Source organism: Aythya fuligula, chromosome 13, assembly GCF_009819795.1.
Source record: "Aythya fuligula isolate bAytFul2 chromosome 13, bAytFul2.pri, whole genome shotgun sequence".
NCBI classification, from domain to species: domain Eukaryota; kingdom Metazoa; phylum Chordata; class Aves; order Anseriformes; family Anatidae; genus Aythya; species Aythya fuligula.
Window position 1 is genome coordinate 2,731,796 of NC_045571.1, and position 27,124 is coordinate 2,758,919.

General features: G+C 43.0%; 3 protein-coding genes across 5 annotated transcripts in view; 1 reads left to right on the forward strand and 2 right to left on the reverse strand.

Moving 5' to 3' along the window:
* Positions 1–374: 374 nt before the first annotated feature.
* On the reverse strand, positions 375–4,145 carry PSMD10 (proteasome 26S subunit, non-ATPase 10). The gene is made up of 5 exons (XM_032196410.1): positions 4,019–4,145; positions 3,808–3,906; positions 2,212–2,358; positions 1,936–2,102; positions 375–927 (listed from the first exon to the last, which is right to left on the reverse strand). Exons 1-5 carry the CDS (start codon positions 4,136–4,138, stop codon positions 774–776), a joined length of 687 nt encoding a protein of 228 aa, XP_032052301.1. The 5' UTR covers positions 4,139–4,145; the 3' UTR covers positions 375–773.
* A 171-nt stretch (positions 4,146–4,316) lies between these two features.
* Positions 4,317–16,072, forward strand: ATG4A (autophagy related 4A cysteine peptidase). 2 transcript variants are annotated; one of them, XM_032196292.1, is made up of 13 exons: positions 4,317–4,366; positions 5,450–5,521; positions 6,645–6,716; positions 7,180–7,278; positions 8,075–8,176; positions 8,732–8,804; positions 10,143–10,222; positions 10,759–10,946; positions 11,056–11,134; positions 12,012–12,157; positions 13,210–13,266; positions 14,407–14,518; positions 14,788–16,072. In XM_032196292.1, the coding sequence occupies exons 1-13, from the start codon at positions 4,357–4,359 to the stop codon at positions 14,850–14,852; spliced, it is 1,155 nt and encodes a 384-aa protein (XP_032052183.1). In that variant the 5' UTR covers positions 4,317–4,356; the 3' UTR covers positions 14,853–16,072. The 2 variants fall into 2 exon arrangements, with proteins under 2 accessions (XP_032052183.1, XP_032052182.1); XM_032196291.1 differs by having other exon boundaries at positions 4,319–4,366; positions 5,411–5,521.
* COL4A6 (collagen type IV alpha 6 chain) overlaps positions 14,003–27,124 on the reverse strand; it is a 135,926-nt gene continuing 122,804 nt past the window's right edge. For both annotated transcript variants that reach the window (XM_032196289.1, XM_032196288.1), the window contains 11 exons: positions 26,703–26,810; positions 26,207–26,278; positions 25,636–25,761; positions 25,160–25,276; positions 24,266–24,427; positions 22,738–22,836; positions 22,321–22,467; positions 20,753–20,869; positions 19,828–20,019; positions 19,316–19,602; positions 14,003–18,760 (listed from right to left, as the gene is read on the reverse strand). In XM_032196289.1, coding sequence (XP_032052180.1) covers positions 18,500–18,760; positions 19,316–19,602; positions 19,828–20,019; positions 20,753–20,869; positions 22,321–22,467; positions 22,738–22,836; positions 24,266–24,427; positions 25,160–25,276; positions 25,636–25,761; positions 26,207–26,278; positions 26,703–26,810 — 1,688 coding nt within the window. In that variant the 3' untranslated portion in view covers positions 14,003–18,499. The remainder of the gene's footprint in view (positions 18,761–19,315; positions 19,603–19,827; positions 20,020–20,752; positions 20,870–22,320; positions 22,468–22,737; positions 22,837–24,265; positions 24,428–25,159; positions 25,277–25,635; positions 25,762–26,206; positions 26,279–26,702; positions 26,811–27,124) is intronic.

Genomic DNA, 27,124 nt, shown 5'->3' on the forward strand with positions numbered 1-27,124 from the left:
ACACAATGCAAGTCAAACAGAACAGAGAGATACACAGAAGGAAGAACAGGAAAAAAAAAAAAAAAGATTCAAAGCACATCCCAGCAAAGTATCCAGAGCATATAATTATAATTTGCAGAGGTAACTCAAACTGCACATCCATTCTGCTGGCAGCCCAGTGCACTTCATCATATGACTTAGATTTAATACTAAAAATACATAACAGAGAAGCTTAAAATATTACAAGTTCACTCAGAAAGACTAACATGCGTAAAAACCGGTACAATTATTGAAGTAACTCAGCAAACTGCATTTGACAAAAGGAAAAGAGTAATTTATAATTATCTGAAGGAAGCAAATCAGTACCAAAAAAAAAAAAAAAAAAAAAAACAAACAAAAAGCCCAAGCACAAATGCTAAGAGAAAAACAAACACTGAACAGGCTTCCAAGACAAAATTGACTTCAAACAGGTAAAGCACTTTTGGTCTTGTTTTTTCAAAGAAATAATCCTAAACTAGATGCTGAAATAGAAGGAATGACCTAACGTATACAGATCATACTGTGAACTGAAAGCAAACTGCAAGTTATCAAAAATACTTTAAAAGCAGTGATCTGTACAATCAACAGAAGTATAAATGACTGTTTTGGCAGTATACTTGAAGCAAACCTAGAGAAACACATTTTATTACCACATGCTGATGCTCATACACGACATCCTAGTTGAACTATGAAAACATGAAGTTTGCAGTCTTAAATACAAGTGCAACAGGAAAGAGTCAAGCTCAGAGTCCTCGCTAGCCTTCCACCATTCTTTTAAGTATGGCTCCCAGGCCACCCTTTGCCACTTTCAGGGGGGTCAGCTCTTCTTTGTTCTCAATGTGAATACTTGCACCGTGAGACACCAGCAGCTTTGCCTCCTCCACTCTCTCTTCATCACAGGCTAAATGACTGCAATAAGAACAAGAAACCCACAGCCACTTTTAAGTAGTCCAAGCTTACAAAGAGCAACAATTATCCTTTCTCAAAATGACAGCATGAATGTCAGAAGGGAGAGAAACCCTAGAACAACAAAACCACATGCAACCAACTACCTAAGCACACTTCAAAGTCTGCCATCAGGTCACTCTCTTGTCATTAAGCAACTCAGGAGCGTTCCTCCTGCTACTGGCTTCACAAATTTAAGGCACTTCTTTAGGTCAGAGTTTACCTTTGCTGGCTGCAGAGCCAAGAAGCACATAATCCATGGCTAAACTGGAAAATGGTAATCTGTAGCTGAACTTAAAGTGATCAACTGAATTTGTAAAGAGTTACTACAAATGCAGCAAAAGTTTTTTTTCAGTTTAGCGTATCTTGAGAATAAATGAATGTATTCTACTATATAACTGGGCTTTATGTATAGGAAAAATATATTGCTTGATCTTATTCAGGGCAAAATCTTTCTTGCACTGCAGACAAGGCACAGTTTTGCCACCAACTTCAAAGCAGTTAAGGTTTCACCCCTACAGATTCCGATTACTCTCTAAGGTAATACCAAACACTGGACTGGTTGTACATAAATTACATCTTATTTTCCTTAGAGAGGTGAAAAAAAGCTTCCAAAACCAGCTCCTGCTTGGCAGGATGGAGTAAGCCAGCCTGTAAGACCAGTTCCCTCTGACTTTGAAGTTACTAGCATGCTTTGTACCCCCTAGTGGCAACTGAACGCATTCCAGGCAATTAAAAAAGGTGTTCTACACTTCATAAGCAGACGTAGTAACGCAAATTAAAGTATGTAGGTACAGACACACTTATGCAAAACACTAATTAAAAAGGATTTGAGAAAATCATAATTACGCAGAGATGTGAAGCAAAGGACTGTTCTGAGGCAGCTAGAAGTTTTTAAAAATTTGAACTGGAGATTCATTTCATAGAGACTTTGCTGTCAGCAAAACAAACATGAAAAAAATGATCACTTACAGAGGCGTATTCCCTTCCGAGTCCTGTATATTAACAGATGCCTTGTGCCGCAGAAGGATCTGTATCATTTTTAGGTTTCCTTTGGCTGCTGCTCTGTGTAATGGGGTGGATTCAAAGTGGTCTGTTGCATCTGGATCAGCTCCATTCTCTAGAAGCATGACTGCAATCTGAACATGCGGGAAGAAACAGGGGAGCGGGTTGGAAAGAAGAAAAGTTCATCTAATTAAATATCTCTTCCAAGAGTGTCACTACCCCCAGTAGCACAGGGAACCCTACCTCCTGCTTGTTTTTGGAGGCTGCATAATGCAGGGGCGTACAGCCGTTCTGATTGACGGCATTTACGTGAGCACCCTTGTCAAGCAGGGCTTTCACTATTTCATCACGGCCTGCCGAAGCTGCAATATGCAAGGGAGTCCAACCAGCCTGCAGGGATAAGAAGAAAAAAAAAAATATTACACCCAAGAATTTCAGGGGAAAAAAAAATCACAATGAAAACATAACCCCAATGCAAGGCAGATTACTTGCTAATCAAATTGTGCATGGTGTTACAACTGTAGGGCTAAATATGACTGGTATCACCTCAGGTCTGCTTGTATGTCAGTACTACCTGAGCAGGTAAGTGGCAGAAATTGCTTCTGTTCCCGTTAGGTACGGCACCTTGTGGGGCACCTCACCCCTCCAGACCCAACAGTGTTGCTTTCCAAAGGAGATATTTTGAGAACAAACAGCAGTGGCAGAAAAGGGCATCTGAAAGTTTCTGCAATGTCTTCTATATCCCATTAAACTAGCAGGACAGCGCTTCCTTCTTTAAGGGTGACCTTTAGAATGCTTCACAGCATAAATATTTTCTCCGGGACGGTACCAGACCACATTCTTTGGAACCCAGCAATCACTGAGATTGGGATCTACTCTGTAACGCCTTCCCCAGCACTGAGAAGCCTTCAGAGTGAGTCCCTCACAATGAGGGACAGCTTAACACCCTCCCTGCCCCCCATTCCCCTCACAGCCCCCATTTTTCCCCTCAGCTCCCGCTTTCACCCCAGCACCCCCCCCTTCCCCTCAGCACCCCTATTTTCCCCTCAGACCCTCCCCTTCACCTCAGACCCTCCTAATTGCTCCTCAGACCCTCCTTTTCCCCCCTCAGACCCCCCTAATTGCTCTTCAGATCCCCCTAATTCCTCCTCAGACCCCCCTTTCCCCCCTCAAAACCCCCTAATTCCTCCTCAGACCCCCCTTTCCCCCCTCAAACCCCCCTAATTCCTCCTCAGACCCCCTTTTTTCCCCTCAGACCCCCCTAATTTCTCCTCAGACCCCCCTAATTCCTCCTCTAACCCCTCTTTTTCCCCCCTCAGACCCCCCCCTTTCCGCCTCAAACCCCCATTTTCCCCCCCCAAACCCCTAATTCCTCCTCAGACCCCCTTTTTTCCCCTCAGATCCCCCAATTTCTCGCCTCAGACCCTCCTAATTCCCCCTCAGACCCCTCCTTTCCCCCTCAGACCCCCCCATTTCCCCTCAGACTCCCCTAATTCCTCCTCTAACCCCTCTTTTTCCCCCCTCAGACCCCCCTAATTCCTCCTCAGACCCCCTTTTTTCCCCTCAGATCCCCCAATTTCTCGCCTCAGACCCTCCTAATTCCCCCTCAGACCCCTCCTTTCCCCCTCAGACCCCCCCATTTCCCCTCAGACTCCCCTAATTCCTCCTCTAACCCCTCTTTTTCCCCCCTCAGACCCCCCTAATTCCTCCTCAGACCCCCTTTTTTCCCCTCAGATCCCCCAATTTCTCCCCTCAGACCCTCCTAATTCCCCCTCAGACTCCTCCCTTCCCCCTCAGACCCCCCCCACCCCCCGCTTCTCTCCCCCCAGCCCCACTCACGTCGTCCTTCTCGCTGACGGGCACCCCGAGCCCCAGCAGCAGGTCGGCGACAGCGGCGTGCCCGGCCGAGCAGGCCCAGTGCAGCGCGGTGCGGCCGGCCTGTGGGGAGGGAGGGAGGGAGGGAGGGAGCGGGCGGCGGTCAGCCCGCGGCGCCGAGCGGGAGCCGCCGCCGCCTCAGGGGGCGGGGAGAGAGCCCCCGGCCCGCGCTGACCTGGTCGGCCGCCGTGGCCAGGCCCCTGTCGCGCTGCAGCTGGGCGCGCAGCTCGTCCAGGCGCCCGCCGTACGCCATGTTGCACACCGCCACCTCCGACACCGACGCCGCGCCCGCCATGGCGCCCGCCGACATCGCCCGCCCGGCTCAGCCCGCGGGGGGTGCTGGGGGCTGTAGGCGGGGAGCCGGGCGGGAGGCGGGGAGCGGCGCCGCGCTCCTCGGGCGGGGGGACTACAGCTCCCGGCGTGCACCGCGCGGCCGCGGCGTGGGCCTCCGTGTCGGGGCGGGGAGGGGGGGGGAAGGAGGAGGGGGAGGAGGAAGATGGTGGCAGCGGGAGGATGGAGTCAGGTGAGGGGCGGCGGGGGGGAAACGGGGCGCCGCTGAGGTGAATGCGGAGGGCTGGGGGGAACTGGGGGGGCTGTGGGAACTGGGGGGGACTGGGAAGACTGGGAGGGACTGGGCGGGGGGTAAGGGAACTGGGAGGGACTGGGGGAACCGAGGGGAGGGGAGGCTGGGGGTAACTGGGGAGACTGGGGGGGACTGGGAGGGACTGGGGGAAACTGGGAGGGACTGGGGTAACTGGAGGAACTGGGAAGGACTAGGAGGGACTGGGGGTCACCGGTGCTGGTTTGTGTGCAAACGGGGCCCCCCCGTGCTCGCCTGGACCCGCTGCCTGTCCCACGTACACGTTCCTGCACTTGCAGAGCAAGTGATGATCGCCCTTGTTTTCGCTTTCCACTTAGAATTTTTTAGCAGCATTTTAAGGTTTTTATTTAAAATATAACCATCAAAGGCCTCTTTTGCTCTTCCACCAAATGCTGCTTTAATCATCTAAAAAATAGTTTTCCTTCAGCACTGTCAGTTATCCCCTGTTGTTCTACAGCCAGCAACAGATCTAAGGCTAAATGCCTTTTTTTTTCTCCTGAAGTGTTTCCAGTCTCTGGCTAGGAAAGCAAAACCCAGCCCTGCTAACACTTTTCATGTGCTTCCCATTAAGCACGGGGATGTAATCTCTCTGAGCAGCAGCGCGTGTACATCTGATCATGGACACAGCAGCCTTGACGCCTGCAGTCCTCCCTTTCCTCACTTCCCTGGGTTATATCTTCCCCTCGCTGCAGGAATCCTGAACTTCTGCTGCCGGCTTCAGCCAGGCTGCTTGTGACCACGGTGTCAGCCATGTTATTCTCTCAGAAGTTGCTGAGGAGCAACATAGAAACCAGCCAAGTCATTGGATAGCTCAGCTGTTAAGGGAAAGTGTAAACACAGCTGGCAGCAGGGTTCAGAAGATCCAAAGGCTGCGAAGCTGCAGTAGCTCAGTCTAAGAACTCAAAGGGGTGTGTGAAAGGAGGAGGGGACGGAATGGGGGTTGAATGTTCCCGTATTCCTGTTCAGTTTTATCTAGGTATGAAAACCAGATCACTATTTTGTCAGACTGCTTAGAAGAATTTCCTGAAACTGATGAGCCCGTGTGGATTCTAGGAAGACAACACCACCTAAATGCAGGTATTTGCAAAATTCATATGTAAAATCTACAGCATTCACAGATGCAGCAGCATCTCCTGATTTCCTTCCATTCCTTAAATGTCTCATGAGTGAAGCTTTTTTTCCCCGTATAAACAAGAAACCAACTACGAATAATGGTATTCCTCCTAATATGACATCAGAACTTTACTGTCTGTCATAGTTCATGCAAAGAGATCATACTTAGGGCAGAAACTAGCTGGTCACTTCTCATCTTCAAATGTTTTATAAATTAAATAACAAAACTTTGAGGAAATGTCTGGTATTGCTAACGGTATTTTCCCTTGAGGGGTGCTGTCTGCAGTCTGCTAGCTGCAATTAAAGTGAGATTTCAAAATAATTAGTAATAATTATAGTAAAACTGGGGCATATACTGTATTTTGCTGAAAAGAAACATATTGCCTAACAGTCACTGCAGAGTGATGTATTTATACATCATACACAAATCAGATTTCAGAAATGGGTTTTGTTTCTTGGGGAGGGGACAAGGGCACGGTCCCATGTTACGCGTCAGAGGCAGTGGCCGTCGATGCAGCCTTGGTATCAGGACGTCCGAGGGTGCCATGTCCAGCTTTGGCTGGCTGAACGGTGCCTTGAAAAGGGCGGTGGGTCTGAGCAGCAGGTCAGATCCTTAAGAAACCTTTGAGAGCCTTTGGGATAATTCTTTAAGCACATTTATTAAAATAAATAAATTAAACTTAATATTAATATTTTTTCTAGAAATGGCATTGTGTTGGGTTTGGAGGTAATGCCTAATTCTGTGTTGTTTTGCACGTAGAAATTCTTCACCTTAACTCACTTTACCAGTTCTTTCCTGAGGACATAGTTCTCCATCATTGTTCCAGTCAAGCTGGACATAGTCATCCCAAACAGCTTTTAAATCTTCATTGCCTAATAATTATTTCATTCATAATAATTCAACTTTAATTATAAGTCCACAAAAGCTCTCAGGTTTTAACAGCTAAAAGATATCTTAAATATTTTCTACGTACAAGCTAACAGGAGGCTTCCATGCACTCTGTATACTGACTATGTAGGGAAAGCTAGAATTTTCCAGCTTTTAAAGTTTGTTTTAATGATTTCTTTCCTTTAAAAAATATTCCAGACAAATCTAAGTTATTGTTGGATATAAGTGCTCGTCTGTGGTTTACGTATAGAAGAAAGTTTTCGCCTATTGGTGAGTATACTGCAGATTTACTGCCTTGTTCTAAATTAAATAGCAAGATAAGTGATGGCATCATAGGCTAGGAAAATATTTCTAGAGTATTAGAACATTTTGAGCATCATTTTAACTGTTTATGCAAACATGAAGATTATTAAAATCAGTGTTTATTTATGTTTGTATGTAATCAGGTCATCATGTTGTATAGCATGCAGTAAATCGTTTGTGAATGCTGCTTGAAGAATGAAAAGAGTAAGTCAGCTCCACAAGGAATAAATGAATTTTGTTTATTTGTGCAATGCAGAGATTAGAATTAGACCAACAGCATGGAACCAAAGTCTTACTCTGTGCCTTTTATCTGTAGGACAGTTCATGGAGGCTTCAGCAGCCCTATCTGTTTTCTAGCACTCTGAAATGTCCTCTGTGGTGCTGCTCCCAGTCGAAAGCCTGCACTGATTGTGATGAACTTTCCTAACAGGGGGCACGGGTCCTTCGTCGGACGCTGGCTGGGGATGTATGCTGCGATGTGGGCAGATGATGCTGGCCCAAGCACTGATCTGCAGACACTTAGGGAGAGGTGAGTGCTGGTCCTGAGGGAACTTCGGTATTGTCTGCAGACGCTTCTTCATAAGTACTCCATTAAAAGCACAAACCCTGAATTTATTAGTGAGACTTTCTTTGATGCCCTGGTAACAGTTCCTAATGAATCAATTCATATTCAGCTGGGTGAAATCATTCCAGCCTTAAGCAGAGAAACAGGCATAGAAGAACAAATGGGGAATCCTGTCGCCGTTATTTTATAAACCTTTTAGTGTAACACCCAAGTTGAGGCCAAGGGAAAACCTGCCACCGTGGGACAGTGCTCTTACCCTTCTCTTCACTACTCACTTGTCAGCAGCACGAGGTCCAAACCCCCCTGGTGCAAGCTCTTAAGCCTCTATCTGCATGTCACATCCCAGGATGCTGCCAGTGGAGTGTTTGGACTTTCTGTATGGATCTTATGTTGTTATTTAATGTGTGCTTAGAAATCCAACAAGGTCTAAACACAGCCTGTAGTTTTAAATAATCTTGGAAGCTCATAGATACTGGAATGGCTATCAACACTCAGCATGATCGGTCAGAATACGTTTGCAGTTGATGTTTTTGTTTTGTTTTATTTTCCCTGTTTTTACAATCTAGCCTATGATGATAAAGGGGAGCTTGATAATAAATAACAAGCTTGGAATTCTAGGAGCTCTACACAAAATGTAAATATTAGAGATGAATTGAGATGTCTTTTAACATCTCATTATAAAGCTTTCTGCTGTCTAGACATTTGATCAGTGTGATGAAAACATCACCATTTTTTATTCTATATCAATTTTTCCTTTCAGATTGGCAATGGGAAAAACACAAAAAACAACCAGAAGAATATCACAGAATCCTACGATGCTTTCTCGACAGGAAGGATTGCTGTTATTCAATCCACCAGATGGGTAAGAACAAACATAAACTTTCAGGTTTTTTCCACTGAAATTTCTACTGTGTTGAATCACTAATTTGCAGTATGTTAATTCGTAATTTTAAAAAGTGGATATGAAGACAATGTATATGCTTATATAAAAATAAAAATGTATGCAGATGGGTGCAAAGACTAGTAGTACAGAAACATTCACTGAGACCTAAATAAAGCCATGTACTAGAATCTAGCTCTTGATAAACTCTGTAAGCCTTGGGTACCAGAGCCAGTAATGTTAGAATAGACAGTCTTGTAGCTTATTGCTGTAATTTGTAATAAAGGGCACTAACATTTGTTAACTTGTAATTCTCATTATAGTTTAGAAGCCTTTTGTTTATTAAAGAAACTAGCACTCACTAAGTTTTGAAAAGAGCATAGATTGAGAAAATAATTGTTATTGCTAAATACAGATTGCAGTTACTCTAGAATGTTTGACAGTCACGGTATTTACTGTATATTGTTACCACATTCTTTATGATCTCATTTTTCTTTGATTTTGTGTACGTGTGTCTTTTTTTCACTATAAAAACAGCACAGATGGGTGTTGGAGAGGGGAAGTCAATTGGAGAATGGTTTGGACCAAATACAGTTGCTCAAGTACTAAAGTAAGTGAGATCATACCAGTCTCATCCAGAATGTACTCCCCTGGGGCAGCCAAGACAAGGCCCAGGCAGTTTTGAAGGCTGCATCTCCCACTGTCCCACAGTCAGGAATGTACTTGCCATCTATTTACAAGTGCAGCATGGAATGTCATGCTGAAGCTCGGTGTGCAGGTACTGAGTTGGGAATGGGTGACCTCTAAATTTTAATAAAGGAAGAGCCTGGGGAGAAGAAACTGCAGGAAAGTCTCCTGCTATGCCCTCACCAGTCACACCACAGATGTATATTCCTTTCTGCACAGTGGCACAGCTCTGGCAGGTCGAGAGTGCCACCGTGTAGGTCGGAGTGGTGGTGTGAAACATCAGAGAGAAGCCATCTCGGCTGAGGAGGGAACTGAGCTGCAATTCCTCCCTTTCTGACCAGCAGTTCTGCCAGCAAGGCTGCTGTATAAAGATGGGCAGCTCCTCATAGTCTGGGAGCCACACTTAAAGGAACTGAGGCTGCTCAGTTCTCCAGGGGTACGTGGAGGTGTCTTACCTCAGGCAGGGGCTAGGCTACAGGTCCTGTGAGCTCAGCAGCAAGTCTTTGACACCCTGGAACAGGCACATGATCTGAAGAGGGAGGGGAGCTGAAGCATGCCCTGGACTCCAGATCTTTCATGGCCAAGTTTTTCATGATGAAACGCTCACCCCCATTTCTTTCTGGCTTATTTTAAACAGCTAATTCTGCCTGTGCAGCTTAAGAGTGTAGTTCCCTTCCCCAAAGGTTTGGATTTCGCAGAAGTGGTCGTAAAACTGTGTGCTGCTGTCTCCCACTGAAGTTTTGGTGCCCCAAACCCTTAGCTGATTTAGCTTTTAATGCCCCATTTCTGCTGTGCACACAGGCTCAGGCAGAAGTAATTCCAGTGAATTCAGTGGAATTTCTTAAGCAAAAAGTAATCTGCAAAACTGGCATAGGAATTTTTTTCTTTTCCAGATGATAAAAGACACAATTGGGAAAGAACCCACTGCAGAGACTGTCGAGTGCAATAAAAAGTAATAAATTTAATTATGTAGTTGAACTGTTACTGTCACTGCAGTTGGCAGTAAGACAAAACAGTTTGCACATGGTGCAGCGCATATGTTTTTCCTGGTACCGCTCAGTACCTATTTTTCTAAAGATATTTTTCTAAAGATATTAAACATTTAATGTTTAAAGTTTTCTTTTTCTTACATGGAGACTTTAAAAAATGCAGAAAGGATGTTTTTTCTTAGGAAAAAAAAATTAAATCAAATGGTTCTGAGTGTAAAGCTACCCTTTTGATCCAACTAGTTTATATTAATTAGTACCTTAATGTTTTCTAGGAAGCTTGCTTTATTTGATGAATGGAATTCATTAGCAGTTTATGTATCTATGGACAATACGGTGGTCATTGAAGACATCAGTAAGTGAAACCTCATCAGTTTTCTGGTAACAGTTTCTGATTTGACTCCATTTGCCAGCATGTATCTAAACATGAACAAATACCTGGGGGCCATGGGTTTGTCTTGCAAGGGTAAGAAGAGGGAAGAAGGACATACAAACTCAGTTGTGCTTTTTGGTCCCTGATGCCAACTTCGTGCTCACATCACTGGATGTGAAGAGCTCCTTGAAGAATTTCTACTGTCATCATTTCTGCCATTTAATTTCTATGGCGTTTTATAGGCAAAGCTTGACAGTATTAATAACATTAATAGTGCATGTCACTGCAGTCTTAAATTGTCATCCCCCAATCATTTATCTAACATCTCACTTGGACGTGCCAGCACATACTGTCTGCTAGAATTACTTCTACTAAATAGCTGTAATTGCCATGCCCTGCTCGTTTTGTCTTGGGTGCCCTACAAAGATCCCTGGCAAACTAGCTTAATTCACTACTGAGAGGAAGATCTGCTTTGTGTTCCTCTGTGCGTTGACTGATTTCTAGTTTTATTCCCGCAGAAAAAATGTGCTGGTCCCCTCCTCAGAGCAGCAGCGCGTCCCACAGCAGTGCACATTGGCACAGAAGTGCTCTTGGCCGAAGCAAGAACACAGGGGGACTCTGCACAGGCTGGAAACCCCTCTTGCTTATTATACCTCTACGACTAGGGATAAATCACATAAATCCAGTATATATTGATGCATTTAAAGTAAGGTTTTCTTTCAATTCATTGCTCGTTACTGTCAAATAAGTTTGGGTATCTGTGATGTCAGTAAAGAAATGAATTACAATTTCCTTTATTCCTTTTGAACTCCTAGGAATGCTTTAAGATGCCACAGTCTTTGGGAGCATTAGGAGGGAAACCAAATAATGCCTATTATTTCATAGGATTTTTAGGTAAGGAAAAAAGAAACTTATTCCAAATGTGCAGATGATCAAAAGAGAACATTTTTTGAAGGGGAAGTAGTAAGGAGTCTAAGCATGAACCTCTAGAAGTAAAGAAAGATGAGAATAGAATAAAATAAAGGAAGAAACATATCTAAAACAGTTTAGAAACAGTATGATATGATCCTTAACAGGAGCAGAAAGTTAACAGCAAAGCTAGGTGTAAAAATAAGTGATGACATAAACAAGAGCAACATACTAAGAATAGCTGATAGCATTTGACAAGTGTATTGGTCAAATGTCACTTTTATTTTCTTGTATTTCAAAACTTTTTCTGATAGCAGTATCTTTTTCACCTTTTGCATACCTTCTGTTATTAAGTATTGCTCTAATTAATTTAAAATGCATTCCTTCAGATTTCACCCCACTTTGGGCCAAAATTTTGCAACCTTATTTTGTCCTTTTGTAAAACCTAACCTGTTTTAGTTAGGCTTTTTTGTTCCAATTTCTGAATGAATGCCTAATGGGATTACAGATTGCATCTGTGAACATCCTGTACCTTTTAATCTGTCAAATGTTAGTGTTTACAACACTTGAGATTTAAAAAAAAAAAAAAGTACTGGATCTCACATGGAAAAATAAAAGTATGTGACAAAGATAGAACATAACCAACCAAAAAATTACAGTAATAGGTCACAATAGGAAGTTATACTAAATACCCTGTGGGAAACGTTGTGTCTAAACCTTCCGATTCTCTTAAAGAATCCCTAGCTGGAAAGTCTAGATAATACTAACTGCGATGGCAATCTAATTTCTATTTTACAGTTCTGGACCAAGTGCTTATTAATGTCACTTGCTTATTTTTAACATACGGCTTTTACCCATCCAGGCAATGAGCTGATCTATTTGGACCCTCACACCACTCAAAGCTTTGTAGATTCAGAAGAAAATGGCACGGTTGACGATGAGAGTTTCCACTGCCAGGAAGCCCCACATAGAATGAAGATCATGAATTTGGACCCTTCAGTAGCTTTAGTAGGTGTCAGGAAATCTTGAATGCATATACTTTATCTCAAAGTAATGTCTCTCTACATTGGTAAGGGCAGCAATGCATCTCCTTGAACAGAACCAAGATCACAAAGCTGTCTTCTGTGATCAACACATAGTAGTTTGTACATAACTACATCGAGTATATGAATCTTAGGGCAAGTGGGGAGCTGTCTGTACTGTAGGGAGCTCGCTTCGTTTTCTTTACTGAGCAGCTTTTACTTCTTTCAAGAGGCATTATAATGGTCAGAGCAAGGAACTGAAACAGGTTTACGTGTTTTATTCTATCACTACGTTATGTTTGGTCACCTCTAGACAAGTTACTTAACTTATTTTATATCATAATTTAAAAATGTTTAAGTGGAATTATTTTTATTTCACCCAAAACTACAAATACAAATGTATTATTTGTATTTCACCCAAAATGTCATGGGGGTACTGTGGTATTTGAAAAAATTGGATCTGATCCCATGCCAGTACCCTGTGATTGGGTGATTGGCAGTTGTCACCAGTGGGATGTGTTTCTAAAGCTTTAAACAATCTGTAAAGATACCAGTATCTGTCATTCATTCACATACCTGTTTTTTAATACTGCTGCTTTTTAGAAAGTTTTTTTTTTTTTTTTTTAATACTTAACTATGTAACTGTGCAAAATGTGGCATGATGCAATGAGACAGACAAAATCATAATGAAGAGCAAATATTTTCAGTATAGATAACAGAATGGAGATGTTCCTTAGGTGGTCCATCATCTACAAGGTTTCAGCTTCTGCTGATACCTGGACCGTAGGAACTGGGTGGCGCTCCATGGAGGAGCACACAGGAGCTGCTGCTATTTTTTGGTTCACTATTTCGTTAGGGGTTTGCAGGGCCTTGTTCTCCCCTTGGGTTCTCTCCCTAGAGCTGCCACATATTTGGAGTCTTGTATCTACTGATCATACAGGGCATTACTGTATCAGAGGTCAAACCGCCTTACCTGCTGGTATCACGTACCTACCATCTGCAAAGGTAAAACTCTGTGTGTTTGTTTTTTCCCCTAAGGGCTTCTTTTGCAAAGAAGAATGTGATTTTGATAACTGGTGTAGTCTTGTACAAAAGGTAAGAGTGGGAACTTAGCATCTCAATTTGTTCTTTATAAAGTCTTGTTTTTATTGTCTGTTTTTTGTAAAATTTTCCTTTGCATTTTCCTTTGTATACAAATTGTATGAGCCATAGAGAAGAATGCATTAAAGCATCAGGGTAAGACAATACTACTGAATTGCTAATTGGAAATTGTTCAGCACTTTACCAGCCACAAACCCTGCCAGTTGGAAAATGGGTGTAAACATACACACTTGAAGGTGTTACTGGGTGACACTTGCTTTTAACTTCTAATTCTCACTAAATGACTAAGGTTTAACTGCCATATTGTAGTGATGTATAAATGATTTGCTTCCTGATCCTCTTTTATTGTTTGACATAATAGATTGCGTGTTCTAATTATGACTGATAGTCCCTGGTATCTTAAAGATCTGATTCTGTAAGTGCTGCAGGCCTCTAGCTCCTGCTGATCTAGGGAGAACAGAAGGTGCTGGCTGCCACAGGAAACAGACTTGAGGATATTTCTGCATGCAGATGTTAAACTAAGCACCAGACGTCTGAATGTAAAGTATCATCAACCTCTAAAGGCATTTATTAAAAAAAAAAATCAGCTAAGGAAAACAGTTTGTAAATAACTGAAATACAGGACAGAAGGTAACTTCTCTTTGAAGAGGAATAGCGTTTGGCTTCAGGAACACCTTTTTTCCTGACTAAAACCTGTCCTTCAAAATCTGATGCTTTTTTTTTTTTCCCCTTTGGAGGAGCTGATAGATCTGTCTTTTGTGCTATTGATCAACAGAAAACTTGAGAGAGTTCTATGCAAGTAACTTTCTTTTAAAAAGCAGTAAATATTGTTCATTCCTGGTGTGCTTGCTACATGTAAACAAAATCACAGGTTTGCAGATATCAAAGCTGATATCAAAAGATGATAAGACTGATAATTTGTAGTACAGTTTAAGAGATCTGTCTTCCAGATGTGTTTTAACTAGGGATGTATTCCAGAGACCATGGTGCTTGGATTTCATAGTATGTCTGTATAAAGACTTTTTTTTCCTGATGGACATGCGTAATTAAAAAACATTTTCAATTAAGCAGACATGTTTTGTGTTTGAAGCGTCTCCTGAGCCAGCTTTTAAAATGAAAGCATTCTGTCCTCAGGAGATTCTAAAGCAGCAGAGTCTACGGATGTTTGAGCTGGTCCAGAAGCACCCGCCACACTGGCCTCCTTTCATACCTCCAACAAAACCAGAAGTGACAACCACAGGAGCAGGTAAGGCACTGATTAAAAGCCTAATTGTGCAATGTTATGTTCCTCGTTAGCAAATAAAAGAATAATCACAGGTAGAATAACTATCCTTTGTGAGTGTCAAGCAATATATAGCAGGCATGTATCCAAACAAGCCATACAATTGCTAGCACAGATATTTTTTTTCACTCTTACAAAGTACTTTTCTGGAATGCGTCTTTCAAAGTTTTTTTTTAAGTGAACAAAATCAGGCATGTCTTTAGAAGCATTTTTTTCTTTATCTTTTTTTACAGAACTCATTGAATCTACTGACAAGCTATTTGAATTGGAAGAAGAATTTGAAATCCTGAGTGTGTGAAGGAAACTGTGGTGACTCTTCTGAGTATTGAATATATTGGTAATATTATTGCATTGACTTAAACAGCCATGTTAGCCCTGAAGTGCCTGAAATTATGGATAACAGAGCACAGAAATCTAGTAGCATCCAAAACTCCAACGGCAGTTTAACACACAAACTTCCCCGGTTGGAAAGGCAGTAAGAGATCTTGTGATAAGATGCTTAAAGGGAATCTCTTTTTAACGTATCTTACCTGAAGACAAACGGGCCTTTGAGATTAAGGCAAAAATACATGTATCACTGGGCACTATGTTTGGAGAAAGGGATAACCCAAATGGATATTTCTTGCTCTCATATAATAATGCAATAGTTTAGTTCTTAAAGCAAAACAGTCTTCAGTTAAGGAGGATGTTTACTTCTGTTCCCTCCTGTGGGCTGCGTCATAGGAAAAATACATTGTCTTGTTTAAAAGATCGACTGGATCAGGAGAAAATTGTTTCCTTGTTAAATATTTTAACATGTATTTGAGCAACCAGACTTTATTACAAAAATGTTTCTGTAAAAGGAACTATGTCTAATGTATACATTTTGCAATAGCCTTCCTGTTTCTGGGAGACCTCAAGAGGAACAGGAGACTCAAATAGTTGATACAGATCACAACCACTGTTATAGTTATGGTATATTTCACCTTGACCTTAAAATTCAAATGATGAAAACTTAGGTTATTTCTTTCAGAGTTAAAATGAGTCAAAGGTGGTTTAACTGTACCTTATTTATTTTAAAATAGATTTACACAAGTTTCTCTGTTACAGCACTTTATCTGTGCATCTAATAAATTTCTTAAGCTTTTCGTAGGTTGTATGCTGCTATGTTTTGTTAATTTGTGTGAACTAAATATAAACCAGGTTATCTTAAAACTTAATATATAAGCGTACACAGATTACTTAATTGTTGCTTTTTGACTTCTTGCCTTTTGAAATCTGTTTTGGTAGAAGTGCCTTAACTCTACAGGTTTATCAGAACAGCCTGGGCAGTTTTATTTCTAAGGCAGAGAATCTCTCTCTAGCAGCCATAAGAAAAACAGTTCAGAATAAAGAAAGGCAAAGATTTTTAATCCATGCTGAAGTTCCTTTTCACTACCAGGCAGTCCCCCTTGTGGTCATTTTGTCATGCTAGTGTAATGAACATGAATTGCAGACTTTCATCTTCACCAATAAATGACAACATAGAGAAATACTGAATATTGTCTCCTCTCACTTGCACCTCTCGATCAGGGCCACTGTTTTTTCAAACAAAAGAGTTAACGAGATCCTATTGCATCTTGTTTAATGTTTATTAACTACAGTTTGGAAACCACAAACGTAGAAAAAAAATATCATTTTCTTTCTTCTCTGTCCAGGGATAAGCTGCATGGTTTTTGAGGAGATTCAAGAGGTCTTCAGGGCCAAGCCCTCCGTATGCAGCAAAAGCTTGTGAGGCCCTGCAGACTTCTTGAAGAAGTGTTCTTGGTGGGGGTAACCAGACTTCTGAAAATAGGGCTGCTGGAAGAATGCCTGGTGATAGGAATTCGCACCCTCGGTACCTGACTGAGAATGGCTTATGTGTAAACAGAGGAGGAACAGGCTGGGTTTGTTGAACTCGATGGAAGGTTGGGTATTGGTATCAACAGAGCCAGCTTACTGCAAGAGAGGTAGGTCCCTAAAGATACTGGCACTTAAAATGCATAAAGCTCTGATCCTAGAACAAAAACAAAACACACATTTGCATGCGTCCATGTTCAAAAATAAAACCAAGTCCCTGTTGGAGTTTCCTAGAGTTAATTGCAGAAATTTTCAAAAGACAGTGAGCTTTACTGTGTGCAGACAGTTTTTGAAAGTTGCATTTGCTTAAACCAACATGCAAATACCATATGATCTGTCTGTGCTAGGACAGCTAAGAAGTAGATTAGATATTGTGCACAGAAGGATTGTCACTCGGGAGTGTTAAAATGCCTTAAAAAATATTTGAAAAGTTCATCCAAAGCAGTTGCAGGTCTTTCACAAGTAGGAATATGTTAAATGAAAGACTAAATTGTGATTCAACTCTAAAATAGGCAGAGCTCTCTGACCCTGATCTGGGAAGGTAACATCACATTATGCATATAATTAATCGACAAAATCCTAATTATGCAAAATCCAAATCAAAAAAACATTGTTTGGGTTGGAAGGGTTGTGACCTTAACGATCGTCTAGTTCAAATCCCTCAAAGGTAAAAAATATTATCTGCTTAAAACTAAGCACTTTCTTAAATAGTTTGCTGGATAGAGCTAGAGCTCTAAAATCTAGTAAAGAAATAACACTTTAAAATAATGTCTCGGTCTTGTATTAGTAGTAATTTCCTGAAAAAAATAATCTTTACAATCTTTATGCCAAGGTGATGGTGTATTTGCAAGGCACTTCTTTTAAATGTCATGGAATGTCAATATATAAGGATTTTGTATGCTTCCCTCTAGAAAGAGAGATGCATAACAGCTTTAGCCCAGCTAAATGAATTTGTGATATACGTTACACTTGCTTTTTTCATGGCTTTCCTTCAAAATACGTAAGGATGTTAAAATTAGTAACATTTCTCTTTAATTACGCCCTGAAGGTAAGTGGGACTTCTTAACAATGCATACAATAGAAATACAGTTTTTTAAACTGAGAGAAATAAAGCCTAAAGGAAGAATACAACAGATCGTGACTGCAGAAATAAAAATGTACATCTCATAACTGCTTTCTTCTGTGTTTGCATAAGCCTGCGTGCTGTTTAGTAAGCCTCTACTTTTTAAATACACTCAGCTTGAATAATTACAAGATAACCGTGCCAAGGCTACCTCAGAAAGATTTATGTTCATAATAATGAAGTGTTCCTGCCTGCACGAAGATAAGCACAAACCCTGAAGTAAACATTTTACCTGGAATATATCTCAACAGAAAGCTATGAAGAATGCTAGGGCTGTTTTGGATTCCGCATCAAAAAGTGTATTTTTCACTGGGATAGCTCTTATAAGTCAACCATGGATATGAGTCTGGATTACAATTGATTACTTACAGAAAGCCAAAGAACATCCCATCTGTTGAACAAGCAAAGCAAAACAAATTCATCTCTGACTCCTCCTAATGAAGTCAGTTATCAATCATTAATGCTTAAGTCAGTGATGCTAAGTCATCTACAATGCATTATAAATTTTGGCTAGTTCTGTATTTCTGAGGAGAATGAGACTTCATTTCCGTATACTAGACCAAATACTGTTTGCAAAGATGCTAGTAAAGCATAACTTCTGAGAAGTCTCTCTTGATGATTGGTGTGTGCCTTGGACAGAGGAGTGGTGTAACGTGAGACAGCAGTTACTCTTCAGTCTGAATAAGGAACTCGCAGAGGCTTTCTGAGGTAGCCATAAATGAGGAAAAATAACCCAAACAACATTAAAGTAGAAGCATAGCACCATGTTCCATAAAACAGGTTTCAGAGCACTGGTCTTCCCTTCTCTGTGTGCAAACTCCTGCCCTTGACACTTGATTTTTGTGGATTTCTGGCCATCTTGATTCATCCATCAAGCACGCACAAAACCAGTTAGAATTTATCCTTCTTCACATCAGTGATACCTACTCTTCTTAGGTAACAAGAGTTATTTTTGTGCATTTTTGTTACAAGTTCTTCATGCACACCTGGCAGCGGCTGACCCTTGTTCGAAGCTGTCCTGCTTTCAGGGTTTCTGAGGGAGGGGCGCTGACAAACTGCTGTGACTGTTCGACGGTCGTGAGCCAGAAGCTGTATTTGTTTGCAAAGTAATGGCACGTCCCCCTGGCACCGTTGCATTCAATGAAGGGAGTAGCGCGGAAATCCTCCAGGCAAGAACCGGGTGAGACGAGGGACTGACCTCCACCTTCTGCACCAGCTGCTGTGTGCTAAATGAAGATGTTTATTTAAATGAGTTCAGAGGACCAGAAAAGGAGGTGAACAGGGCAGTAACTCAAGTTCTGTTGCTGAAAGGAGTAAAACAGGCAACCAGCTTTATACCTTGGCTCCCTGTAACTGGGTTTGGAGTCAGGGCTAGAGGTAAAGAAGCAAAGGAAGGTACTCAGGCTGAGCATACAGCCCTGCTATAAAGGAAATCAGCTTGTCACGGGAAAACTGTGAGACAATAATGCTGACTTAGTTTTCCAACAACCTCACACTGATGGGCTTCTAGGAGAGCACAATAAAATACTGTCCCAGTAGAGAGGGGATTAAGACAATGCTGTAGCTTAATTGGTGTTTCTGCATTGAAAGGTTTGAGGTACAAGTATCTGTGGCAATGCAGAACTACTGATTCAGTTTTACTACTGGACTTGAAGCTACAGGACAGCCCTGTATACAGTTTCCTACATGCAACTCAGAGAATTCAGTCTCAGTGACCGAATCTCAAAGAGGAGATCCAACCACGTTTAAAGCTGCATTTGCGTTAGCAGTGCAATCCTTACCATGAGGAAGGAGTATCCTATCCAGAGGCTGCGCCAACCGAGGGGACACTGGGGGATGGTGATATCCTGGCTGTGCACGGCCACAGCCTGGGAGGGCGCTTCACAGACCGAGCAGCGGCTGATGTACTGGGGGATCTGCGCGCTGTCCACCGGCATCATGGGGATGGGAGCAGTGGTGGAGAGCCAGTAGGACTTGTCGTTTCGGCTGGCATAGTAGCACACTTCGTTGATGTTGCAGTAAATAAAAGGCATGGTGCTGAAGCGAGGCAAACAGGAGCCAGCAAACCCTGGAAGAATTGGAGCAGCAGTCACACCAAGCAGCTGGCAAGTGTTCAAACTCATACACACCAGTCAGGAGTGGCAGAGCATGGCACAAATAGCATTGCTTCCAGCACAGATTTTGGCCAAGAAGACTTCCTCCATCACAACTTCCAGCTGCACCCACTAAAATTGCTCATTAGAAATGGGATTTTGGCCTACATCGTTTGCCTGAGAGAAGATTGTCAACTCACCAAGATCCTGGTTGTGTGATTTTTCCTGCCCCTCCACGTACAGTAAGCTGTAGCCATCCCACAGCTTGTTCATTCCTATGGGGCAAGGTGGGATTTGGTCTGACTGGCTGTGCTTCACTAAGGTGTACCCAACACCCACGCTCCGACCCGGCATTCCTGGCAAACCAAGCGAGCCTGGCTTTCCAGCGACACCTGCAAGACAGAAGAAGGATCACTCACAGGCAATGTGAGCATCAGCTGGCTCTGTACCTGATTTTGGCATTGCTGTCCTAGTGTTTCTGTCAGTGTTGTACTAAGAAGAGGCCAAATTTTGATGGTTGTATGACCAACTAGATGCACCAGTTATAAAAGCAGCCATTTCACAATAGCACCCACCCATTTCCTACCTCATTTCACGTTCTGTCTTTCCCCAAAAAGCTCTAGTACGTTAGCACATATCTCACGGTACAGTAATTCTGAAGATCTCAAAGCACCAACCAAAACCTAACAAATTCATTTTCACTCTAGTACTCTTCATGGTAATATTCTTTCGACACAGAAAGGCCAAAAGCCATACAAATCTGTGGCAGAATCCAAAGCTTCTCTCTCTCACAGCGCCTCTTCCACCCAACCCTGATAGCTATGAATACCGTCTTGCTCTTTCAAATCTTCAAGATGTCTCCTACATGCACAAAGCATTAAAACCAAAAGATGTTCACAATTGTACCTAGCTAAACTTCAGCAGTGGTAGACGACAATGACGTGTGACATAACCCTTCTCAATGAGAATTAAATCTATTTCATTGCAGATACAAGACATAAGATCATGTACATCCCTCAGTCTTCCTAAGGTAATTCATTTGGTGTTGGGGAGGATTTCTTCAGAACCTGGGGGCAAACAGAATTCTACTGATTGCTTTTTTTTTTTGCCAAATCATATCATTACCTTCAAATCCCTGTGGTCCTGGGGTACCCACAGGGCCTGGATCCCCAACGGTGCCAGGTGATCCAGGTAAGCCATCATGTCCTTTCAAACCAGATCTGCCTGGCAGACCTTTTGTACCTGAAATTAAACACAATTACTACTATCATTATTTCTTCATACTAACACCTTCAGTCCTACAACTACAATCACAAAAAGAGAAATAAGTTATAAACATGTTGTCAGCAGCCATGCTGAAAGCTCGCTCAAACAGCTGTAGTTACAACCCCCTAACTCTGTACAGGGATTCCTCTGGGAAACAGATGGGTGTACATTTGAACAACTTCTGTAATGATTGAGCATTAAGGGTATAATTAGATTTCCCAATGAGTTCCCCTCTTTGCACTGCTCCACAGTGCCTGGTACCTAATCACCTTACCAACAGCATTAAAGGCTTTCTCAGATTTGACTCCCTGCACATTTAATTCACTCGAGGAACTGATGACAATAGTCAGGATCCAACACAGATCCATTCACTGTGGTGGAGATCAGGACAGCATTTAGGGGAAGGACCGATGCTCACTGAGGTTCCCTGTCTAGGAGTTTTCATGAATAAAGGAGAATACGAACCTTTTAAAATTGGATAAATGGCAGCATTAAGAAAAGCATCACTGGCACTTGCTGAGCCCTAGGAGATTCCTGGTGCAGGACCCAGTAAAGCCATTTTGCCAAATGATACAAACTGCAGTGGTGCTGGCTGAAGTTCCCAGCACCTCTCCGGTTACAGTATTTTGTTGACAATAGAAATAATTCTTGATGGTGCTTCACTTTCAGGACAACTCCACCTGCTAGTACCAAAGCTGGCATCACACCAGCTATACCACATGCTGCTGCTCCTAATTCTGGAAGTTTAATTCAAAAACTCTATCAAAGTGCAGGAAAATAATTTATCAAGCACATCCTAATACTAATAAAACATGACAGTTGTATGTATTTTGCTGGAATTATTTCCATTACTAGAATGTTGGGAATTGGCATACAGGGCCTGGACATGAGTCCGTGGAACAATTGTTCAATCTGAGCTTGCCTTAAGCAACCAGGAGTAGGCCTTAGAAAATCTCATGGCCTGCTGTAGCTGAGCAAACCAAGCTACCAGGGTAACTGTGAGAAGCTCCCATGGTAATGACTCCCACATCGCCCAATTAAGGAACTCAGAAAAATATTGTTACCAGCAGCTGGCCTCAAGGACAAGGTCTACGTGACCGCTAATCACAAGGGGGGTTGTTTTCCTGACTGCTAATCACAAGGGGGGTTCTTTTCTTGCAGGTGGGGTTGTTTTCTTATAGTTGTTTGTCTGAGTGCTTTTGACCAATAAACTTGTGTGAAACACTGTCCGCCCCGTTAAGTTCACTATAAAAGTTAGGCTATTTGGGCAATAAAATAGAGCAGCATGATCTGACTCAACTGGTGTCTGTCGTGCTTTCGGCCATGCTTCCTAACACTAGAAAAACCTGTAAACCTTCCTAATGCATTGAGAAAGGAGTCTTGTTCTTCCAGAAGGCAGCGTTTCAGTGATCTGAGTGTGTTTTTACCTGGTTTTCCAACCGGGCCTTGGAACCCAGGATCTCCGTCAAAGCCAGGCACACCATCAATCCCCGGCAGACCAGGTAAGCCTGCAGGGGCTGTGATTTCTTCTGGCTGTGGGGTTATACCTGGAGCCCCTGGTCGGCCAGGGAGACCTGCACACAGTGTAAATGACAGTGTAAGTATTTTAGGAATAGGTTCACAGCTTTGATGTGACAAAGGAAACGTATTTTAAATTAAGGCTGCCTTAGTACATCAGCACTGGGTATCCTTCTGGAAAGTGATACGTCAAGTTCTTTGTAATTTATTTCAATCCCTAAGAAACCAAGAAGCCCCCAGACAAGCCTATTTTGGGAGCTCTGAAATTTTCCCCAACCCAAAGCTTTTGCAACAAAGTACAGCGTCTCAAATTCTCTGGCACTCACCTCGACGGCCCATTTCACCTTTCAGGCCAGGGTAACCAGGATCCCCTGGAGGCCCGTCTTTACCTGGCATCCCCATAAGTCCAGGCTCACCTCTTACACCTGCAAAGATACACAGCTGAAGACCTCAGAGGCTAAGCGTGGGGTCCTGATTCTGACCCACAGCTGAGGCGGTGAGGAACACAGTAATGGCAGCAATGAGAACACGATTTCAGCTCTGAGACAGAGGGGACCATGACCGTTCAGGAGCTCTGTGCCCATTTTGATGCCCAAAATGGCTGCAGAGCCTCAAGACAAGAATTCCACTGCTACGTAATTACAATATATGGAAAGAACTCTTCTCCTTCCATGGGGTAACCCAGGGAAAGTGTCTGAGGAGCATATGCCCACTCTGTTTGGAATTCACCTCCATGCACAGCACAGAGCAATGGGGAGTTGCCAGCCTGCGCAGACAGACAGCATACCAGCTTCTCCTGGCAATGGTTCTCCATCCTTTCCTGCCTTTTGAGCTGTGCAGTCCCTTTGAAACCTCGCTATTAGAGACCTTGTTTGCAGCTGCCCTCTGTTTTCCTCTGGTAGAGACCAAAGGGAAAGCAACATCCCTTAACACCTACAATCCTCTCAGCCTCTTTGGGAGACCTAAATCCACCACACTGTGCCTCTAAGCACACACACATTGGTGTGATGCTCCTCTAGAAACAGCATCTCCAGTCTTTGCCTAGATAAGGGCAACGAAGCTGGTGAGGGGCCTGGAGAACAAGTCCTACGAGGAGCGGCTGAGGGAGCTGGGCTTGTTCAGCCTGGAGAAGAGGAGGCTCAGGGGTGACTTTATTGCTCTCTGCAGGTACCTTAAAGGAGGCTGTAGCAAGGTGGGGGTTGGTCTGTTCTCCCACGTGCCTGGTGACAGGACGAGGGAGAGAGGGGTTAAGTTGCGCCAGGGGAGTTTTAGGTTGGATGTTAGGAAGAACTTCTTTACTGAGAGGGTTGTGAGGCATTGGGACAGGCTGCCCAGGGAAGTGGTGGAGTCACCATCCCTGGAGGTCTTTAGAAGACGTTTAGATGTAGAGCTTAGGGATATGGTTTAGTGGAGGACTGGTTTAGTGTAAGGTCAGAGGTTGGACTCGGTGATCTCGGAGGTCTCTTCCAACCTAGATGATTCTGTGATTCTCTAAGAGAATCACACACATGTGAATGGGTAGCTGTATCCAACAAACAGCACAATTTCATGTGGGCATCATCTACCCAGAAAAAACAAAACAAAACAAAACAAACAAAACAAAAAAACAGTAAGAAGATAAAAATAAATAAATCATGAGGGAGACACTGAATAGCACCTGGAGCTGGCCTTACTTTACTACTTTTACAACCAGTAGGTAAAACCTGCATGGACCAAAAGGAAAGAGGCAAACTCAGCTGAGCTCACACCTGAATGAGGATTTGTTTCAAAGCAGTCATACCACACTATAGCCATTCACTCTGTCAAGGTGACAGCTGCCAAACCACACCCAGACCCTTTTCAAGGCAAGATTACCTTTGAATCCAGACACTCCAGGGAGCCCAATTGGACCAGTGGGTCCCACGTCGCCCTTAATGCCTCGCAAGCCAAGCACACCAGGGAAACCTGGACTGCCTGTGTCACCTTGGTCAGAAGCTGGGCCAGGGGGCCCTCGTGGTCCTGGAGGACCTGGAAGACCTAGAGAGAACACAGGCAATTAGCACATTCTCCTCTTGGGGCAAAGTAAATGCTGTTGCTAACCCTAAGAAGTCATTGTAAAGGACAGACGCTGTTTGTGTGTCTGTATTTCCAGGGTTGTCCTCCTCCCAAAGGAAAAGAATCAGGCCCTACTTGCTTATGTAAACATAGGTACCAGCAACCTTTAAACCTTTTAAATCTTTTTAGACAAGGCTGTTAGGTGATGAACGTGCACCAATGCCATCACGACAAATCTTTGGAACTGTACTTCCTGCTGACATTAGGACAAGTACTCCCTAAGTACCTCTGAGTAGCAGTGAAGCTTTGCTGCCTCCCAGCTCACACAGAAGACTTCTAAACTTCTCTAGGAGCTTATTAGGTTACAGCTCTCTAGGAGCTTAAAAGTTACATCTGTAGAAACCACGGTCTAATATGGAGCTGGCCTCCAAATGTAGACATAACGCATTGGAGCAAAGCATCTATCTTACTGCCTGAGCCTGTCTTCAGTATAACAATAGGTGAAATGAATATGGAGCAGGGAGCTTTAATAATGGGCTACATCAAATCCAGATTCAACAGCAGGAATTGAAACAGATCTAAAAAAAAACTGATCTAAAAAAACAGATGATTAAGGTGACACTACTCGAAGTCATTTATATCCCCCAAAACCCAGAGTTCTTCAAAGGAAGCATAAAGAAACAGAAATCCTCTTAGCTAGTTCACTCTCCATACCTGAACTCCCATCAAGTCCTGGGTGGCCAGCATCCCCAGGCCTCCCACGTATATCAGAAGGAAGAGAAACTCCAGGACTTCCTGGCAAGCCTGGCAGTCCCACAGGACCCGGGGGACCTAGAACAAGAAATACAAAGTGTGAGAGCACTTGCCCAGCTCTTCCATCACCTTCACTGACATGGTCAGAAGTAGTGGCTGAGCAGTATTCATACTGAGGAGAACAAACAGACACCTCACTACCTGTGGGGAACAAAATACAATATACTTCTGTTCAGGGGAGGTACAGACACTGTAGTAACCATGTAACCAACTGTTTCTCAACTATATGGCCACATCACAGATTGAATATTTACCTGTCAAACTACTGCCTTTTTCTGTGACCTTAGCAGTTCTCTTTGGTAATTCCCCAAACTGTGCAGGCCCACTAACCTGAGCTGCAACACATTTCAACAGGCTTCCAGAACATCAGTGTTTACCCATGTCTCCTGATGAGCCTTTTGGTCCCGGAAATCCTAGAGCACCTCTACCCAAGCCTGGAGAACCTTCTTCACCCTTCACACCTGGGAGACCTGCAGGGCCTTTCAGTCCAACTTCACTCAGACCTAATTAAAGATAGGTAAAGAAAGTAAGAGAGCTTATTCAAACCATTCGCTAGCAGTTAAATCATTACATGAGCAGACTTGCAATGAAAAATTAACCATTTACCACCCTCTTTGCTGTTTTCAGTAGAGCAGCAGAAAGAGGTCTGGTGCCTCCTGCGCTACTCTGTGCAGAGTGAATTTAATCTGCAAGGTGCTGAGAGAGAAGCACAGTACTGTTCTGGACTTCCCACGGGCTTTTGCATAAGGATGTGAAGAAGAATTTGCTCATGCTTCTTAAAAGGAGAATTTGCTCATGTACATACAATATTTTGATATTTTTTCTTCATACTATGATTACATCCAGAACAGGGCAAAAAGGAGCAATTTTGTGAGGAACGTTGCTCTCGTGATAGACCAATGCAGGCATTTTCCCAGCTATGATGCTTCTACTATGTGTTTCCTTTACCTGGTGTTCCAGGAGACCCTTTTGTGCCTGGCAAGCCATTCAGACCATTTAAACCTGGAAATCCATGAAACCCTGAAGAGACATTGAGAACACTTATGTAAGTGAGCAAATAAGCAAATAATTTAGTTAGGTAGAAATGCATAGATGCTTCATGGAGACTACAACAGGTGTGAGAAACATGACACGGAGGAACACAGAATGTAAAGCCTCCCTTCACACAGGCCCCCTTCATGGAAACTCTTCCCACTGCTCTCTGTTTTTACCCTCAGTGAACCCCATCAGAGATCCAAATCCAGTGAAAGCCTCTCCCTTTCTGAACACTCCTCTGCTCATTTCTAGCAGCTGGTGCCTGCACTAGCATTGCCAAGAATTGAGCTGATTTCCCACGCACAGCTGGCCCACACATAGTGTGCTGCCTGCCTGCTGTGATACACTTGGATGAAACCCTGGTTTTCTGACCCAATATCTGCCCCATGTGTGCAGGCTCCAGACATACCTTTGGGTCCTGCTGTTCCACGAGCCCCAGGGAATCCGACAGATCCCGGCTGCCCTGGAGGCCCTGGTGGCCCAGGGATTCCTCTCAGCCCAGCATTTCCAGGAATTCCTAAAAACAAGCAGCAAAATGTTCTTGCATCACACATTCAGGCCAAATCAGCTCACAACTCCATATTACAGCTTCTGATCCTGCACTTAACTCATAAGATGGGTGAATAAACTATTTATGTAAAGAAAAAACAGGTGCAAATCTCTTTTCACCACCACTACTAGCATAGCATTTATCCAACTATTTATTTGATAGTTGCCTTTTTTTTTTTTTTAAATCAGAAATTCCATTCTTAATCACCCACCAAGTGACAAACTGGAATAGTATGCACACTGAATAACTAAATTGATTACATGAGTTTTCAAGTAAAATAT

Coding starts and splice junctions, on each gene's coding strand:
- PSMD10 (XM_032196410.1), bottom strand. CDS start 4,138: ATGGCGGGCGCGGCGTCGGTGTCGGAGGTGGCGGTGTGCAACATGGCG. Junction 2,103..2,211: donor CCTCCAAAAACAAGCAGGAG/GTAGGGTTCCCT, acceptor CCGCATGTTCAG/ATTGCAGTCATGCTTCTAGA. Junction 928..1,935: donor TCGGAAGGGAATACGCCTCT/GTAAGTGATCAT, acceptor TTCTTATTGCAG/TCATTTAGCCTGTGATGAAG.
- ATG4A (XM_032196291.1), top strand. Junction 7,279..8,074: donor CTGCAGACACTTAGGGAGAG/GTGAGTGCTGGT, acceptor TTTTCCTTTCAG/ATTGGCAATGGGAAAAACAC. Junction 12,158..13,209: donor TGGACCCTTCAGTAGCTTTA/GTAGGTGTCAGG, acceptor TTTTCCCCTAAG/GGCTTCTTTTGCAAAGAAGA.